Below are 17,965 nucleotides of genomic sequence, written 5' to 3' on the forward strand. Positions count from 1 at the left end.
GGATCCGATATCAACTGAATAGCCCCCTATATGCATTATAGATATTGAAATAATCTAATTCCTGTATCACATGCCAAGTTCCAAAAGATAATGGCATGTTCACCTCCTGAGCACACCTAAACTGAATTGTGCCTCAAAAATAATTTAATGATGAAGAATGAAAACAATATCAGATATGGAACATGCAGGAAGTTCAAAGAAAAGATCTGAGTTTTATAAACACTGTCAACTAAATAAAAAATAGGAGTTTTAAATCTTATTATAACATTATGATAGCACAGGGGTTAACACATAGCATTCAAGAGCCAGGAAATAAGTACATAAATTCACATGAATAGAAATGACTCCTACTACATGTGCAAAAACTTGGTTAATAATAATACCAGATGTAATGATGTCTGAGTTGGCCAGAGGTGCGGGCTCCTGACTGAACTCGGATGTTTTTTAAAGCATCACCCATGTACCAGGCAAATCATGCTTTGTAAATGATTGCCGCGTTAAAAACATGTCGGAGTTCGGCCGGGAACCCGCACGTCCGGCCGAATTTGGACTTCATTACATCTGGCCCAATGTCTGGAACAATTTTGAGGGAATTGTCCCTAACTCCTGGGAAAGCAGGGAAACCTTTAAGATCTTGCCCACTTCCCTGTAGTGGGCAGGGTGAGGACTTGATGACGTAATTATGCCATGGATGGCAGGTCACTAATGAGAGTAAGGGATTCCCCACGCACCATATATACATGAGAGTAAGGGTGTCCCCACGCACCTTTTATACATATAAAAGTATTATGTATACTTCTTTACCAACTACTGTACCTGGCCTATCAGATTTGGGCATCTTTGTAATAGAGCAGACATAACTGAATATAAACTGGTCCCAACTAAAAGCCGGTCCAATCAATGCAATAAATAAATAAATATTAAACTATCTTAACTGTAATGATGTATATATATATATATGTACATACTTACAGTGTATATATGTATATATATATATATATATATATATATATATATAAATCATTTAATAAATATAATGTTGATTGGTTCTGCTGCATCTAGAGTATAATTAGCTCTGTAACATAAACCATGAAGCAATGATTAGAGAAATATATACTTTTCTTATTCAAATTTATTAGGGAACCACTGGTTCCTAATCAAGGTGCAGTTGATTTACACGTGCCACATGATCAACTACAAATTACCATGTTATTGAAAAAACATTGAAACCTACTGAATTAAGTTAAACTTATTCTAAAATTATATTGTGAAGCTTTTCTGAAATGTATATCCTGTTACATTGTTTATGGTTTTATGTAGAATTAAAGTGATCTATTATCTATTTAAGATTTATTGAGCTCAAGAAAATGTTAAACCTTTACCAAATATGGCAAGACATACCTCCTGTCTGAGTGATGACTTGTATTTCATTAGAAAGTGGTCCATCTCCAACTGAAGTAAATGCCAGGACCTTCACTGAGTATGTTTTTTGAGGCACCAAGCTTCCTATAGTAGTGATTTGGCTGTCAGCTACATTATACTTTGTCCAACTATTAATTTGCTGAGTTGGGTCCATAGTGTAATAAACTCTGTAACCCCGTATCTCTCCATTGGGCTCTTCAGGTTCTTCCCATTGAACTATAATAGTGGTTGAGCTCAGCATGCGTGCCTGCACATTCCGCGGAGCACTGGATGGAGCTTGTTCTGAAGTCCTGGTCATGACTGGTTCACTGGGTGGGCCACGCCCAATGTTATTGACAGCAACAACTCTGACCTCGTATTCTGAATATGGACTAAGACCAGCAACACTGTATCGTGTTGTAGCTACACCATCAATTTCCTTATACTGTTCTTCAGAATTCTTCGGTTTGTGCTGGATTATGTAGTAGGTGACAGGCTCAGGATTTCCGGAATCCCAGGTTAATGTTATACTTGTAGCAGTGCTTTCTGTTACCATAGGGATTCCAGGAGGTCTGGGTAAGGCTTAAATTAAAAGAAGACAAAATGGAATATTAACTGAACATGGAAATATAAGTTGTAGTCCTTAATTCTTTCTATTTCAACTCATTGCGGTTTGGAATGACAAGCAATGTGTCAGTGATAAAAGTCCTATCTGCTATACAAAAAATAGTTCATTCTTTGGGGTCAATTTAATTAGGGGCGAAGGGGGCAGGTTGCTGTTGCAAAGGCTTCTAAATGCCGGCAACGGCATCCGAACTTGCCCCCCTCACAGCCTTATCTCGCACTAGACTCGCTGATCTTTGTATGAAACCCTATGGGGCTGTGAAAAAAAATCAGCAAGTTTGGGGTTAACCTAAATTAATTAATAGAAGTTATTGTCCTAGAGTTTATTTATAGTTATTATGTGCTTACAGTATTTATTAAACACCAAACTTCCAAGGACTGAATAAGTGAAGGAACAGAAAAATAATATAAATTGGAGTGTCCAATGTGCGGCACAGCAAGGTTGTTTTTGTGGCCAGCACGTGCAACTCTGCAAGAGTAATTATCTTGTTAAAAAGCAAATATTGAGATTGGGACTATATTATGTGTATTATGTGCAACATTATTGCCATTTTTACTTGTATGATTTCGCATAAAGTTTTGCTTCTGGTTTTTTCAAAAATATCTCTTATGGACCAATAAATGTTTTCTACATGTCACGTACTATGTTTATTCCCCATTATTAAATCAATTACTAATTTCAGTTAATCCATTTTAAACTGAAGAAAATTTTCATTAGCCCTGCATAATGTGACTCCCAGGGATGCTTTAAGAGATGAGGAGGCCTGTGTGCTGCCTCCTCTGTTTAGGCCCCCTCCTCTCTGCTGGGAGCGCTGTAGAGTCTGAGAACTAGTGGGCTCAGACTCTACTGCACAAGCGTAGATCTCCAGAAAAATGGTGGGGCGGACATTGTCCCATTGATTTCTCTACTGCGCAAGCGCAAAACTCTGTGAAAATGGCCACTGACCCATTTTTATGGGGTTTTTAACAGCGTCGGTGGCATCGGCGCGGGACTCCGGAGGGGTGAATATTAAAAAAATGGGTGCAGCGTGTGCACCGCACACTGCACCCATTATAGATACGCCAGTGGTGACTCCTATCATTCTCCCAGTGTTGACTAAAGCATATGTATAAGTAACATAATAATGGCATATGTACATATGTGTCCCTATATATTGTGGCTTCAATTGTGCCAAATAGCCTCTCTTGGGGGGGGGAAGGGGGTAAGTTATGGGCTTTTTTCTCACTCAAATTGTGGGTCTTATTCACATACAATATGTTGTTGCGCATGTGATTTGCAGGTGCATGCGTACAAATCGCAGCACTGTTATATGAGGACACAGGCCGAGGAGAGCAGCTTTCCGGCTATCTGCTTGGCCTCCTGCCCTCCATCCATCCCTCCTGCGCCAGGTACACAGAGGGTGCCTTGAGGCCAGGCCCCCTGACCCATGGCATTCCCCCATGATCGTGGCTGCACCCCTCTTGTTGTGTGCAAAGTGATATGCCATGATGCCAGGGCTGCTTCACGCCCCCAGTCCATCCCTGTAAATAAGAATGAACTTATCCGTGCACTTGCATTATTCACACCATGGACTGTTAATGTTATAGCTAAATCAAATTTTTTTTATCTTTAAATTTATTTTTCTGTTTTGTATATCCTAGAGAGGAGCTGATTGATTCAGTCAATTTCTGATTACAAAAAAGGGCATAATATGTATAATATGGAAGGAAATAATCCCAGGAGCTCAGACTCCATTAGAAATCATAGTAATTAAATGCACCCCAAAATCAAAGAGAATTGGCAAAACATGTTACAATGGTCAACATGCTAATAAAGTATTTTTAATCACATCCAACAAATTCAGTAAATGGCAGTAAAGCGTTGAAAATTTTCTGGAAATGGAAGCAGGAGCTGAAGACTTTTAAACACTCTTGGCAAGTACGATGAATTCCAACGATCAATAGTAATAATTAAAAATGTACATACGTCACTCCACTAAAATGTTACTGTTCAGCTTAGTGCTTTGTTTTAACCATTTGTCAGTATGGAATTGGCAGAAGTTCTAAAGTACATTCAGAGCAGAACAGATATGCATTCGCTAATTATGTTACCACAACTTCTGCTATCAATTACCAACAACATAGTGGTAAAGAACAACCATTTTGGGAAGGAAAAGCAGCATTTCAATTAAATGTTTCTATATTTGTAATAAAAAAACAACAACGCTGTGTTCTTGTGTTATCATGAAATGTGTATATATTAATTACTTCTGTTACCTTTAACAGTTATCTGTGCTATTGCTTCTATGACACCAAGAGTAGACATTGCAACACATGTATAATTAGCCGATTGTCTGACATCGGTAAGCTCCAGTACATTTCTTCCAATCGGCATATCATCCTCAGGTGTAAGATCTTCAGCACCCAGCATCCATTTTACATAAGGCATTGGTGACCCTACTGCAACGCAAGTTATATTGACACTTCCTCCGGGCATGATCTCATGATTTGTGGGTGGTATTGAAAACCTTGGAGCAATTCGACGAACTGAACAAAATAAGAAAAGAAAGAATAAGCAATAACACAATCAAGAAGGTATATCCTGTTTTATGACATGCACAATACAGACAGTTGAAAAAAAACAGCATATATCACATTGATAATGTATATAGCTAATGTATACACATTGACAATTCAAAATGAAACATTAGACAATACAGTTAACTTAATTCAAACATGTAACACATTTACTTACACCTATCAGGCCCCAACAATTGACCAACTACTGTACGATACACAAACACCATGCAAATACATATGTATGCATATTTACTTTCTGTATACATATATATTTAATATAAGAACTGGAGGATTGCCAGCATGCTTGCATTGCATAGCCTTAGGTGCTAAGTGCTTCCAGTCAATGTGAATTAATGTGAACAGCCACATTGTCACATCACAGCCCTGACACACATCCATAGTGTACTGAAAGCACAGGTTAGCTCACTTTCAGACTTCTAATTGGATGCACCCTACGAACCTTACACTACACTAAAACAGAAACCAAAACATAGAAACTTATCGTTACATAAAACAAGGCAAAGCCAGTTCAAGTACTGGACTGGGTCATGCATGCAAGCAGATGACTGAGGTCTAGGCAACCATGCTTTGAAAGTTCGCCAAAAGTATTTTATGTATAATTTCAATGTATTTTTTATTTTATTTTCTAGATGGATCCTGTATATCTGCACTGAAACATTAAAAGGGATGTAGGTTGTAGAAGACAACTAAAGAAAGTTGAATGGGACAGGAATTGGGAATTAGAGAAAGAGAGGATAACACAAAAGGGGCAGTATTAGATTAGGCTGAAGTTGTTAAAATGTTATTATGACTGTGAGTGTGCTGAAAAGAGGAGTATGGCAGGACAACATTCACGGTTTAGTTACATATAAAGTTTAGGTAAAGCAACAGCTACTGGATTAATATTAATAGAGATTTCTAAGTAATGTGGGGTATCAACTAGGTGGTTAAATGTATTTAAAACAAGCATTTGCAGAATTTACACTAGCAAGCGAAAGGAGGCAAATACTCCTGCTTCAACTATTCAACTGTTTCAGCTTCTTGTGTAGTTACTGTGGCACGTTTGTAACTTTCTGCGTTTGAATTAAAAAAAATTCAAATATTATTGTAAGTTACTTAAATGCACTTAACGATCATGTGCCTGTTATTGACTTTCTGTCCCATGAATTTACCGCCATTATGAATAGAAATCAAGACAATCACGTCTCATACAAAGATGTTCTTTTGATAAAAGAAAGTTACTCTAAATGATATGATTACGTATTTTGGTATGAATAGCTAGAAACAATTAAATGGATACCTTTTGCATTCTTGTTGCTGACACACAAAATCTTCAGCTCTAAATGAGCATCATTGAAAATTTAGTTCAGAAGATAAGGATTATTTAATAGCATGGTGAAAAAAAAGTGTCCAAACCGTATTAACCAATCATAATTAACTTTGATAGATCTAATGCAGGTTAGACCCCAAAAATGTTATGACTGGTTGCTGTGGGCAACACCACACTGGTGTGATGATAGATCTAATGCAGGTTAGACCCCAAAAATGTTATGACTGGTTGCTGTGGGCAACACCACACTGGTGTGATAAGCACAAAGGGTTGTATTCAAAGGTGGAGCTATCTTATGGATCACAGTTTGGGGAAGACTGTCTTCCCTGTCAAAGTTCTGGGTGTCATACACAGCTGCAACAACATAACACGTACACCCCTGCTACTATTTCAACCATACCAAAGAAGGGTGAGGTAGGGCAAACAGGGCAGTCAGTGACTCCACCTATATCGAATGGGGTATCAATCTGTCACTCATCCATGGAGGAGGTTAGGTGCAGCGGTTGGGAGGGTACTGCAATATGATCTTGCCATGGCCATGATACTTTCTTGCTACAAAGCTGCATGTGCAATGCTTTATTTTTCAGGTCATTTTTCTTGGTAGCAGCAGGGTGCATTAGTGTTTCGGGTTTGGAGTACGGGCAATAGGAGGGGCTAGAGTCCAACAAACTATTAAGAAAAAGATGACACAAGGAAGCAGTGTATGTGAAATCACTACTGTTTAGCTAATGACATGAGAAGAGCTAATGCCACAGAGCATCATGTATTTTGGGGCCCTTACAAATGATGCAACAGGGCGCATAAATGTCTAGTTCTGCCCTGGCTGTATTTACCATGTAGCAAAACACATAGGATATCAATGTTCAGGGGTAGCATAAAAAATGGTTTAATGTTGATTTTAGAGAACTTTTTCAGTTTTTCCCAGTACGAATCACCTGTTATTAAATAGTCCTTATTTATTTCCAATAATAACCATCCCAATTGGGCGTGTTATTAAAGTTTCAGCACCGAACAAGCACGTGGGACTAGAAAGCCAAGAGCAAACTAGATAAAACTTAGATATTATTTTTTGATTGAATAATTGAAGAGGATTAATTGTTTAATGATCTTGTGAAGGTATATCAGGCAGGAGTGTTGGGAGAAATAGCAAAGACATTATAATTGCACAAGACAAGCAACAACTACCTATGTAAAAATGTAGCTTGAACTCAATCCTCAAGATACATAGCGTTCCCATGCTCAACCAATATATCAAATGTAGTGTATTAATGCTGTGCATTACATCAGTCTAAGCATGCATTAAATAAACTAACATAAGATATGTTATCAGATCAAAGGTTGCCATGCACTCAAGATCATTCTCGCATGCATCACAAATAGATAACAGCAAGCCTAAGAAGCCATAATTGGAGCATCCATTGCCAAAACATAACAGTAACCGAAGACGGGGAAAAAAAATCACAATGCTGCTACATTCATTTCATTTGTATTCTTTGTTATTGTTGAATTTATATTTTTGTAAGGTGGGTAAAAAGTAAAAAACACACCAACCTTCTCGCAGCTCTGAGGGATGTAGGGGTTTGATGCAGAACACAATGAAATGAGGAAAGGAGAAAAACAAGGGAAACACAGAGAGAGTAAAAAGGCCATATCAAGGCTTTCAACTGCTTTTTGAACATCTTTTACTATTTATTCCTCCCTAGTCTTCAATATAAGTTACCATTTTCCCAGCTTAGAAACAATAGCTAGCCATTATTTATTTTTTTTTCCAAAATCTGTACTTGTTCCAAAAGAGTCCTCTGTGGTGCACAAATGCAGCTTTATTATTTTGGCTGAAAATAATGAAACAGCAATTGTTGTGTTAGCTAGGTATGTTCCTAAAGCTGTTAATACTACGGTAATGAGCTGACACCTGTACAGTACTGTATATTACCTGTCCATTTTTATACATACTGCAGACCCTCCAACATGACCCGCCCCACTAGGTACAAAATGCTCTGTTTCTGGACTTCCCTCTTAATTTATGATTTCCATCACCTGTGTTGAACTAGTTAAATGATAAGAAAGCTGTTTCTTCACAGGTGATGGCAATAATAAATTAAGAGGGAAGTTCAGAAACAGAGCATTTTGTACCTAGTGGGGTGGGTCATGTTGGAGGGTATGCATACTGTAGGTAAGAATTTTATGTATAATAGCTTTTGGTCTGGACAGGAACAAACGCAAATCAGATATTTCAAGAACTGTCATGAAAAGACTACCTAAGTCAAAGCAGACATTTCTTGTAATACAATAAATCATTGTCATGACTGTACAGAGTGATCTGAACATATTCTCATAATTCACTCATGTCACCAAGAAGACCCATTATCTTTTCAGGGAAAGTCAGTTCATTACGGTAGTGGAATGAATTACATTTACCATAATATGTAAAAAATTGTAAAAGGAAAATACAAAGAAAGAAGGAAAGTAGTAAAGTAAGTGTGATGAATATACAATTATGCTCATAATGCTTTTAAGGTTAGAAGGTTATCCACTACAAACACTAATGCAAAATCAGTACTTGTATCCATCATGTCATCTGCAACTCAACAGAACATCGAGCTATCAACTCAGGATTAATAACATACAGTAGTTAGGAGTCAAGATATAATATACAATAATACAAAAGCAAATAAAACCATCCTAAAAATAAAAGCAATCCACGCATCTAAATGCAAAGACAAGTTAAAATGTAAATATACTTACAACCCTCAGGACATTACCTATACATTCTTTTTTTCCACAATAACTCAGTGATCTGTTGTCCAGTTTTCTATTGTCATAAAAGTTACTGGGAACATCCTGAAAATAATAGCCCTTGTGTCTGAAGAATGTAGACACCAGGGATTTGTCATTCCTACCTCTTACATATAGATTGGCAGGGGCAGAATAGCGCGTCCCGGCACTGTTGGTTGCAACACATTCATATTTGCCCTGGTCAGATTCTTCACTCTGCTCAATTTGGAGGGCACCTGTCCAGATAGAAAATACACAGCCAAGAAAAGAGTCAGAGAATATTCTGCTATATATAGATACCTCAGTCAGCCATTAGCAACATAGAAAACCCTGAATACGAAGCTCCAATCAACGCCGATTCTTGCTGAGGATTTCATATAAAAAGCAATGCAAGTGTAATATAAACATTCCAGTTCATCAATCGTTACTTTAATGAAAAAATACATAACATAACAGGCATTTATTTATATGTAAATTGTTAAAATTTAATTAAAATGGAAATGAGTGAGACTGCTTCAAGGAAGTATGGCTTTGAAATAAAACAAAATATATATATATATTTTGTCATTGTTTAATTCAATATTTGTATAAATAGATTTAAGTAATTCATAAAAAATAAATAGGGATAGTGTTAAGAAAGTTTTAAATTGAGGAATGCCAAAAAAATAGCAGAAAGAACAAAAATGCTGCTTGGCACAAAAAAAAGTAAGAAAAAAAGAAGACATTTCATTCATTTACCATAGCACTAAAAATATATTTTTATTTCACTCAAGAAACAAAACTCCTCTTAAGACATGCAGGTTCTAAAGAAAGATGATTTGGTACAACTTACAATTTAAGAGTTTGTGCTGGAAAACAAAGAATAGTTTAATTACAAAATAAAATCTATAAAATAATGGCTACTGTCAAGACCTGAAGAAGCCAACCAATCACTGCTCGAGGTCCTCAGTAGGCCCCCTAAGACACCCATCAAAATCCACAGGTGGGATTAGCAGTGTGGTGTCACAAAACCCAAGAAAAAAAAAAAACAGCAAAAGAAGAAGAGTGGTCAGCAATGTGTCAGTACATCGAAAAACAGTACTACAAGCATACCTCTAAAATACCAAGTTGTAAACCTGTTGTTTCCAGCGCCTGGAGAATCAATGATCCAAAAACTCAGTGAAGAAATTCAAGAAAATTTAAGTGAGGGGAAAAAACGATTATGTGAATTTGCAAGAGGAAAATGTCAAGTTTGTTTTTAATTTTTCAACAAGAAAAAAAATAGAAGAATAAATACAAGACCAAAAACATCTCTGCAATACAAGATCAAAAAGATGATGTTCCTGGATGCCTTCTGCATGTCTCCAACTGTTCCCTAGACCAAGTGGCATAGGTCCAAAACATGAACAGCTAAGGAAGAAAAAAAGTTTTTTTTCTCTCCAATCAGTCGGACAAAAAAGAATAAAAAAAAAAGAAGAAAAAGAGGGACACATGGAAAGCTGTGACTGGGCTTTGGTCAAAAGACCTTGATATGCTTTCTTTGAAGCATATCACAACGTAAATTATTATATTAAATTAAATAGAAGTGATGAAAAAGACACATGAGAAATTGATAAAATAATATGTAATAAAATTACATTTTTTAAATGATAAAGAACAGATACAAGAAGAATGGAAAGACGAAAAAAAAAAAAAAAAGAATGAGTAAGATCATTCTGTGACTCTTAGTTCAGCGGTCTTACCTCTTATTGGTGTACCACCTGGGTGGATAATATGAATGCAAATAAGATTAGAAAGAAGAATCATTAGTACCAGAAGAAGGAGGATAAGGATTTGGAAGAAGAATTAAATTAGACTTACAGAATAGAAAAGGATAACAGGAATATATTGAGTAGAGGTAGTAGGTCCTAAGTGCTATTGCACTGTACCACAAAGAGCAGAGGACCCAAAATGGCACTGAACTTCTCCAAATATTACATACAAAATGGGTTAGTGGAGGGGGGAAGGGGGGTGTTGATATCTTTTTAGGCCTCAAAATATATTTGGAAGGTAGTGTTACTATTCATAGGACTTTCAGGACTTTGTGGTCATCTTGATCTAAAGGATACGTGAAGGGCAACTGGCAACAAACACTGTGGTATAGGTCAAGGCATGACAACTATTTTAGGATCAGTGAAGCTAAAGGACAGTTAATTGAAGAAAGGTGTTGGCTAGGTTTGCTACAACAATAGTTTTGTGAAGATGTGTGCACCACTACAAAGGTCTGTGACTACGCTAAATCATAGCAGTAAAATGCATGCCATGCATTTTAACAGTATTGAGAATACTAGGGCAGGTCTAAGTATGAAGACTTGTGGGGGGGAAGTGCGCTGGAGGACTAAGCACTTACCAATGGATTCTGTAGATTTAAATACGGAGAGAAGAAAAACAGCATAAACATATTATTATATCTTTATTGTTTGGCACTTGTTAAAGTTCTATAAATCTACTTTATTACATTTTGATTATTAATTGATACACTAGAAAAAAATTGTATACACAGGCTCTGCTGACAACAACCAGGTAAGCACTAAACAAGACGATCTGAAAAGCACAGGACACTGCAAAAAGCCAGGATTTTGTTTTAGGAGAGAGGCAATTGAACATTTAAAATTCTATGATGTTTAGTGCAGGTTCCTATACAAAGCTTTCCAAATATTACGTTTGTGGAGAAATTCTTCTAGGAATTAAAAATTAAGATGCTTTATAGTGAAGAATGGCTGGAAAGCAATTATCACATGGGACAGGCACCTTAGTGATTAACGGGTAAAAAGTTGAACTTTGGGGTTAGCAAATAAAGGTTTAAGCCAGATACAGTAAGAATTCTAACGCAATAAGCTTTGGGACAGATATGAGATCTGGATCTTACAGCCAGCACAGGCTTCATTAGACCAAGGTGTTATTAAGTGTGCAGAAAACTTGATTATATCCGTTATCTCATCAGTTAAGGATTAGTGAAGTCAGTTTGACTTTCTATTATAACAGGCTACAACCTAACGGAAAAAAAATCTTGTTTTTGGTTTAGAGAATTTGAGTGTATGAAAGATTATATAAAAATAGTTTGGATTGATTGGTCTATTGATTGTTTAGCTTATAACAGGAAATTGCCAAATGTACTCCTTCTAATTTTTGAATGAAGTACAATGTTGAAATAGGTTTGTTGAAATTAAAGTAGAAAGGTAAAACAAAGTAAGAGGAATGGATCTGTCAAATAGCGCAGTAAAGCGATAAAATAAATGAAAGGTATTTAAGTACAGTCACAGCAGTGGGAAATGAGGAGTAAACACAAGTTGCGTAACAAACACACACACATACATTCATACATACATACATACATACATACATACATACATACACCCCCGCACACAAGTAGACTCTGGAACCGGCCATGACAACACAGCAGACATGGAATATACACCAAATTAGACGAGAGAAAAGAAGAAGGAAGAAAATTCTTTACCTACAAATAAAAGCAAACAATAAGGTGAGAGAAAAAGTCTTTTGGGGTTAGAGACTGCGAGACCTTACCTGATCGTAACTGTTTTATGCGTCCATTGCTGTTGCTGGTGTCCACTGGTAGAAAGTCTTTAAACCAAGTTATTTCTGGGTCAGGGTTACCACTGGCTGCACATAACATGGTGGCTGTACGTGTGCGCTCAACCACTTTCAACTGAGGTCCCATGTCTATGGTGGGAAAACCAGGTGGAATTTGATCCTCTGTAAATAACAAAAAGTTTAATCATCAGAAGCACATATTTTAACTTCCAAACAACAACTACCCCACAAGCCTTATTTTAAACTGGTAGATGGTCTTTCACTTTTTTTGGACAAAATTCTTAGAAAAGTCATTAGGAATAGCTGGTGTATTTTTTGTTGATACAAAAAAAATTAATAAACAAGCATATCATTTATTATGTATGCAAAACACATTTTCTATGTTACAGTAAGCCATTTTTACTGTAGTTACTAGTGTATACTGCATACCCAAGTAAGGCATTGATATGAATAACTGTTGTTCCCTCTTTACAGTATTAACCACTAGTAATTCATATGTCACATATATTATAACTCAAACATTATGCACGTCCTAGCATGATACAATGTGCACAGTTTTCAGCCAGCACTTGCTGGATGTTGTCCTCTGCTCAAAGATTTCTTTTACGGTATAATGTGCATGCCACAGAAGTATTGTGTGTGTACAGCAGTGTTGAACAGATTTCAAATGAATGGAAATTTAAATTTAAAAAATTATGACTGAAAAGTCATTATTCTGCATAAGTTTTCACTTGTTATCTCAACATTTATAGTAAATGTGATCCAGTAGTGTGTTTTAAAGTCAGCTATTGGACCTCAATGACTGGCAACAATCTATAACACTTCACCACTGTAATTTGACATGGTGGATAAGAAAGTAATATTGTCAAACTAAACTTTATTAGCATCTTATGAAATTGACATGCTTTTTAAGTGTGTCTGAACGTATGTGGTAAATAATATAGGGGGAGACTTATCAAAAACCTTATTAAGAGAAGGGGAGGTTCTGACTACTGTATAACAACAAATCAGATTCTACCTATCATACATCAATTACAGTTTACAAAATGATAGCTGGAATCTGATTGGTTGCTATGGACAATGTCTTCCTTTCTCCTCTTCCGAATGTTTGATAAATATCCTCATAGACTGTATGTTCAATGTGTGCAAGTACTGCTGTGAGTGAGTGAGTGAGTGAGTGAGTGAGTGAGTGAATAAATAATAAGTGCCGTGTAACAAGTATACGCTATGTATATAGAGTAGATAATAATAGGGAAGAATGTTAGTAAAATGCCTTCTATTCAATACAGAAAGGCTGACAGTAGGTTGCCACTGGCACACATAGTCCTTCGTACCTCACACAAAGTCATCTCCTAATTATTATTATTATATCAATGCTTGGAGAGGTATAATGTACCAGCCAATCAGCTTCTGCCTGTGTTTGAAAAATGACAGGAGCTGATTGGTTGGTTACTTTCTTTATTTCTCTCCATGATTTGATACATTTCCTGCTTTACATGTTAAATATTAAAGAGTCAAATACATTTTTATACCATTAAATTGGCAAAATATTTTTTCTTTATAAGCTGCCTTTGCAAATACTGTACCATATCAATTTAAAGTCTAGCTTATAGGATGACTTCTATGTTTAGAAGTAATGATATGTTACTAAAAAGAAATGTGCACACACAGCAGTAAATTTACTAAGGCATGAGGTTTTTTTTTAGAACTGGTGATGTTGCCCATAGCAACAAATCAGATTCTATCTATTATCTTCTAGAAGCAGCTAGATTAATGTTAAGTAGAATCTGATTGGCTGTTATGAGCAACATCACCAATTCTAAAAAACACTCCCACCTTAGTAGTCTAACCATATTTACCCTACACAATAATATCAGTCAGTGGAGTTGATTAAATCATAGTAACATAGTTTCTGAGGTTGAAAAAAGACAATTTGTTTATTGAGCTCAACCTGTTAGTGGTCTCCTACACTGAACTATTTTTAAGACTAATTTTAACTGTGGTGAGTGTTTAGCTATAAACTAAAATACTCCCGTTTTTTTATTACTATAGCACATGATTTACCCACCATAACCTTGTATATCCTTGTCCATTGGGAATTTATAAAGCCCATTTTTAAGTTGTGACTGAGTCCACCATCACAACTCTCTCAGGCAGGGAATTCCATATAAGTATTGTCCTTACTGTGAAAAAACCTTTCCATCTCCTCTCCTCCAACCTAAGCGGGTGTTCTTTTTGATGATCTTACCAAAAAAAAATCCCCCGCTAGCTCTGTGTATTGACCCCTTATATATCTGTAAATGTTAATCATGTCCCCTCTTAATCTCCTATTTCCAATGTAAACATGCCTAGCCTAGCAATCCTTTCCTCGTATTCTAAAGTTCCATCCCCTTTATTAATTTTTCTAGTTCCAGGATATTGTAGTATGGTGCCTATAATTGTACACCTGTATTCAAGATGTGGCCTCACTTGCGATTTATATAGTGGGAGTATAACACTCTCCTCCCTTACATCAATTCCCCGCTTAATGCATGCTAATACCTGGTTTGCCTTTTTTGCTGCATTCCTACTTTGGGTACTACTGAACCTCATTCTCCATTTGCCCATGCTGCCGGTTTAAATAAGTAATTCTGAAGAGACTCAGCATCCTCCACCAAATTTATAACCTTACACAATTTGGTATCATCTGTAAAAATTTACAATAGTGGTCCAAGTACAGACCCCTGTGGCACACTGCTGAGTACCTCAGTCCATTTAGAAAAAGTTCCATTTACCACCACTCGCTGCTCCATTTTTATCCAACCAATTACTCACCCAAGTGCGTAATGTGTTCCCTAGCCCAAGTATTCTTAACTTGTAGATAAGTCTCCTGTGAGGTACTGTATCAAAAGCTTTAGCAAAGTCTAAAAAGATTACATCCACCTCTTTACCCTGATCTAGGTTTGCACTAACTGTTTCATAAAAGCCTATTAAGTTAGTTTGACATGATCTATCCTTTACAAATCCATGTTGGTTCCTATTAATAACCTTATTGGTTTCAAGGAACTCCTGTATTCTATCCCTTAAAATACCTTCCAGTACTTTCCCCACTACAGATGTAAGACATACTGGTCTGTAAGTACCCGGTTCAGGTTTACGCCTCTTTTTAAATATCAGCACTACTTTCACTGTATGCCAGTCTTTGGGAACCATGCCTGATTTAAGTGAGTCAATGAAAATCAAATATAGCGGTCTTGCTAATTCCGAGTGTAGCTCCATGAGAACCCGTGGGTGAATTCTGTCAGGACCAGGTGACAAATTAATCTTATTTTGTTTTAATCGGTCACAGACTACTTCCTCACTTAAATAAGCACCTAGCGGTGGGACATTCTCATTGCTGAGATTATACGGCAATCCCGCCATCTGATCCTCTCTTGTGAATACTGATGAGAAAAACTTGTTTAATTCTTCCGCTGTCAATGTCGTCTTTGATTAGAACACCCAACTGCCTTTTAAAGGGCCTATATTCTCTTTCTTTAATATTTGGTGTTTATGTATTTAAAAATCAGGTGTGAGTTGGGTCCTGCAAGCCATTCTTATGGAAAATTTGCACCGTGAATTGCATTTGCATTTCCATTTCTCACTCCCATGCTTTTTCTGAGAAAATTCACATTTGCTTGTGTGCACACCCCAGAGCAGGTGAAAAAGTAGGGAAAATCTTTATTTTTAGATGAACATATTGAAACACAGTGCAGAACCTCTGGTACACCTCTCACAATGAATAATCACACACTTGGAGGGGTTTAAATAAGATGATTTGCCCCAAAAAAGACATGTTCAGTTGAATTTCTCCAAAAAGCTCAATAATGCATGATATGATGTGTGACACATATAGTATGGTGAGGTGTTGAATTGACGGTAGATGGGTTTTAGAACTTGTAGCTTTTGTTTTTTGGCAAACTTGTATTAAAATACACGCAAAACAACAACAACACTTTTTCTGTACCTCAAATGTAACCTTAACGCTAGAAAGACTTTATTTCATAAAATCAAGCACTAAAATTTTTTTCCATCCTTAGTAAAAAATTAATCCATTTTACACCTTTTAAGAACCTCCAGTACTTTCCTTATGGTCACTGTTAGCCTTCTATATGGTCCTGCTATCTCAGCTGCCACTTTTTGGGGTCTAGGACGGTCTCCCATCTTGTTCATCCCAGTCTGCTTTTCTAGAAAAGTCACGCAACCTCGTTGCAAGTCCCGTGAATTTGAATTTCAAATTGAATCTCACATTTCTTGCGCAATCATGCAACATGTGAGAGTTTCATGATATAGACTTGCATTTGGCAACTCACTCCTAACTGACTTGACCCCATAATGTAAGGAATTTCCAGGTTTATTTTTTACAATTACATTTAATCCATCCCTCTTAAACACAAATCATCTGTATAAATACTTTTCATTTCTTTGTCATGGGAAAAATCCTAATATACAGATGTGTCCTCATACATCTTGCCTCAATATGCTACGTAGCGGGAGATGCCTGGCGTGAGTAAGCTGACAGGTCCCGTGCAACTCCATTAGTGTTGGGCGTCTTTTTTTGGTGGAAATGCTACATTACAGTGTTTTCTATGAAAACACTTTAGCGTAGCATTTTGTATGCAGATACAGCTGCATTCGCCTCCTGTATAAAGGCATTCCTCATATCAATTTAATCAGCAAAAGCTGCTTGTTCACATCAAATAAGATGCATTTTAATGGAAAAAGTCGCACAAAAAGAGGCTTGGTGCTACCAAGTCACGCCACAGCATGGCATGACTAGAAGGGCTATTTAACGTGCAGGGAGGCTAGATGTAAGAAGACAAATCTGTATGAGTTAAATAGCCAAAACTGCTTTAGCTTGATAGTTGTGGCACATTACCAATGCAGCTGTCAGGTATTTGGCAATAAATCCAGTAATGAACATAAATGAACTAAATAACAATTCAATGTGTAACTGGCATAATTATCTCATAGAATAGATATGTTTATCTCTGTAGGCAGTGTATTAGCAATTAATAAACAACTTTGCTTTGAATTAGAAGCTGCTGGTTTATTGGAAAAGGGAGCAAGCTACCGGGAAAGAAGTTACAATAATTTGACAAACGCTAAAGAACTTTCATAATGTTGAATGAAAATTCTTTAAAGATAGCAAGGGATGTGGCGATTAGATGTTGCTGATGGGTGTGTTTCACAAATTTATTTAAATGAGCTTGATACTAGGACAGGGTTACTAAGAGGTCTATTCATGAAACAGTGAAAAGTGTAAAGTGAGCCAGTAGAGAAGTTGCCCATGGCGACCAATCAGCATTGAAGTAACATTTATAATTTGCATACTATACAATTGTACAGAGCAGCTGATTGGTTGCCATGGGCATCTTCTCCACAGCCTCACTTCTCCACTCTTTTCACTGCTTCATGAATAGACCCCTTGATCTCTAAATCGTATGCACAACCCAAAGAATAGCGCAAGTAGCAATGATTTTCTTACCACATATTTTCCAATGTTATCATGACTCTGGGAAATATTTAATACACATAATTATCTAAAAAAATCAGGAAATTGTGATATTTATGTTTTCTGTTAATGGAGATAAGTTTCTCTCTTCTCCAGTAGCAGCTGCCGCATAGTCCAAAATTCAAATAAGGGAGCCACACCAACTGTCAGTGAGTCCCAGACAGCAATGT

The 17,965-nt window shown here is 36.7% G+C and overlaps 1 protein-coding gene across 38 annotated transcripts in view; it reads right to left on the reverse strand.

Annotated features, from left to right (window-relative positions):
* Window positions 1–17,965, reverse strand: part of PTPRD (protein tyrosine phosphatase receptor type D) — a 2,362,472-nt gene that overhangs the window by 209,831 nt on the left and 2,134,676 nt on the right. For 18 of the 38 annotated variants that reach the window (XM_063914021.1, XM_063914019.1, XM_063914010.1 and 15 more), the window contains 6 exons: window positions 12,236–12,424; window positions 10,411–10,428; window positions 8,815–8,925; window positions 7,466–7,477; window positions 4,282–4,551; window positions 1,402–1,983 (listed from right to left, as the gene is read on the reverse strand). In XM_063914021.1, the coding sequence (XP_063770091.1) occupies window positions 1,402–1,983; window positions 4,282–4,551; window positions 7,466–7,477; window positions 8,815–8,925; window positions 10,411–10,428; window positions 12,236–12,424 (1,182 nt within the window). The remainder of the gene's footprint in view (window positions 1–1,401; window positions 1,984–4,281; window positions 4,552–7,465; window positions 7,478–8,814; window positions 8,926–10,410; window positions 10,429–12,235; window positions 12,425–17,965) is intronic. The other 20 variants (XM_063914017.1, XM_063914015.1, XM_063914014.1 and 17 more) reach the window with 3 other exon arrangements.

Source organism: Pseudophryne corroboree, chromosome 1 (genome assembly GCF_028390025.1).
Source record: "Pseudophryne corroboree isolate aPseCor3 chromosome 1, aPseCor3.hap2, whole genome shotgun sequence".
Classification (NCBI taxonomy): domain Eukaryota; kingdom Metazoa; phylum Chordata; class Amphibia; order Anura; family Myobatrachidae; genus Pseudophryne; species Pseudophryne corroboree.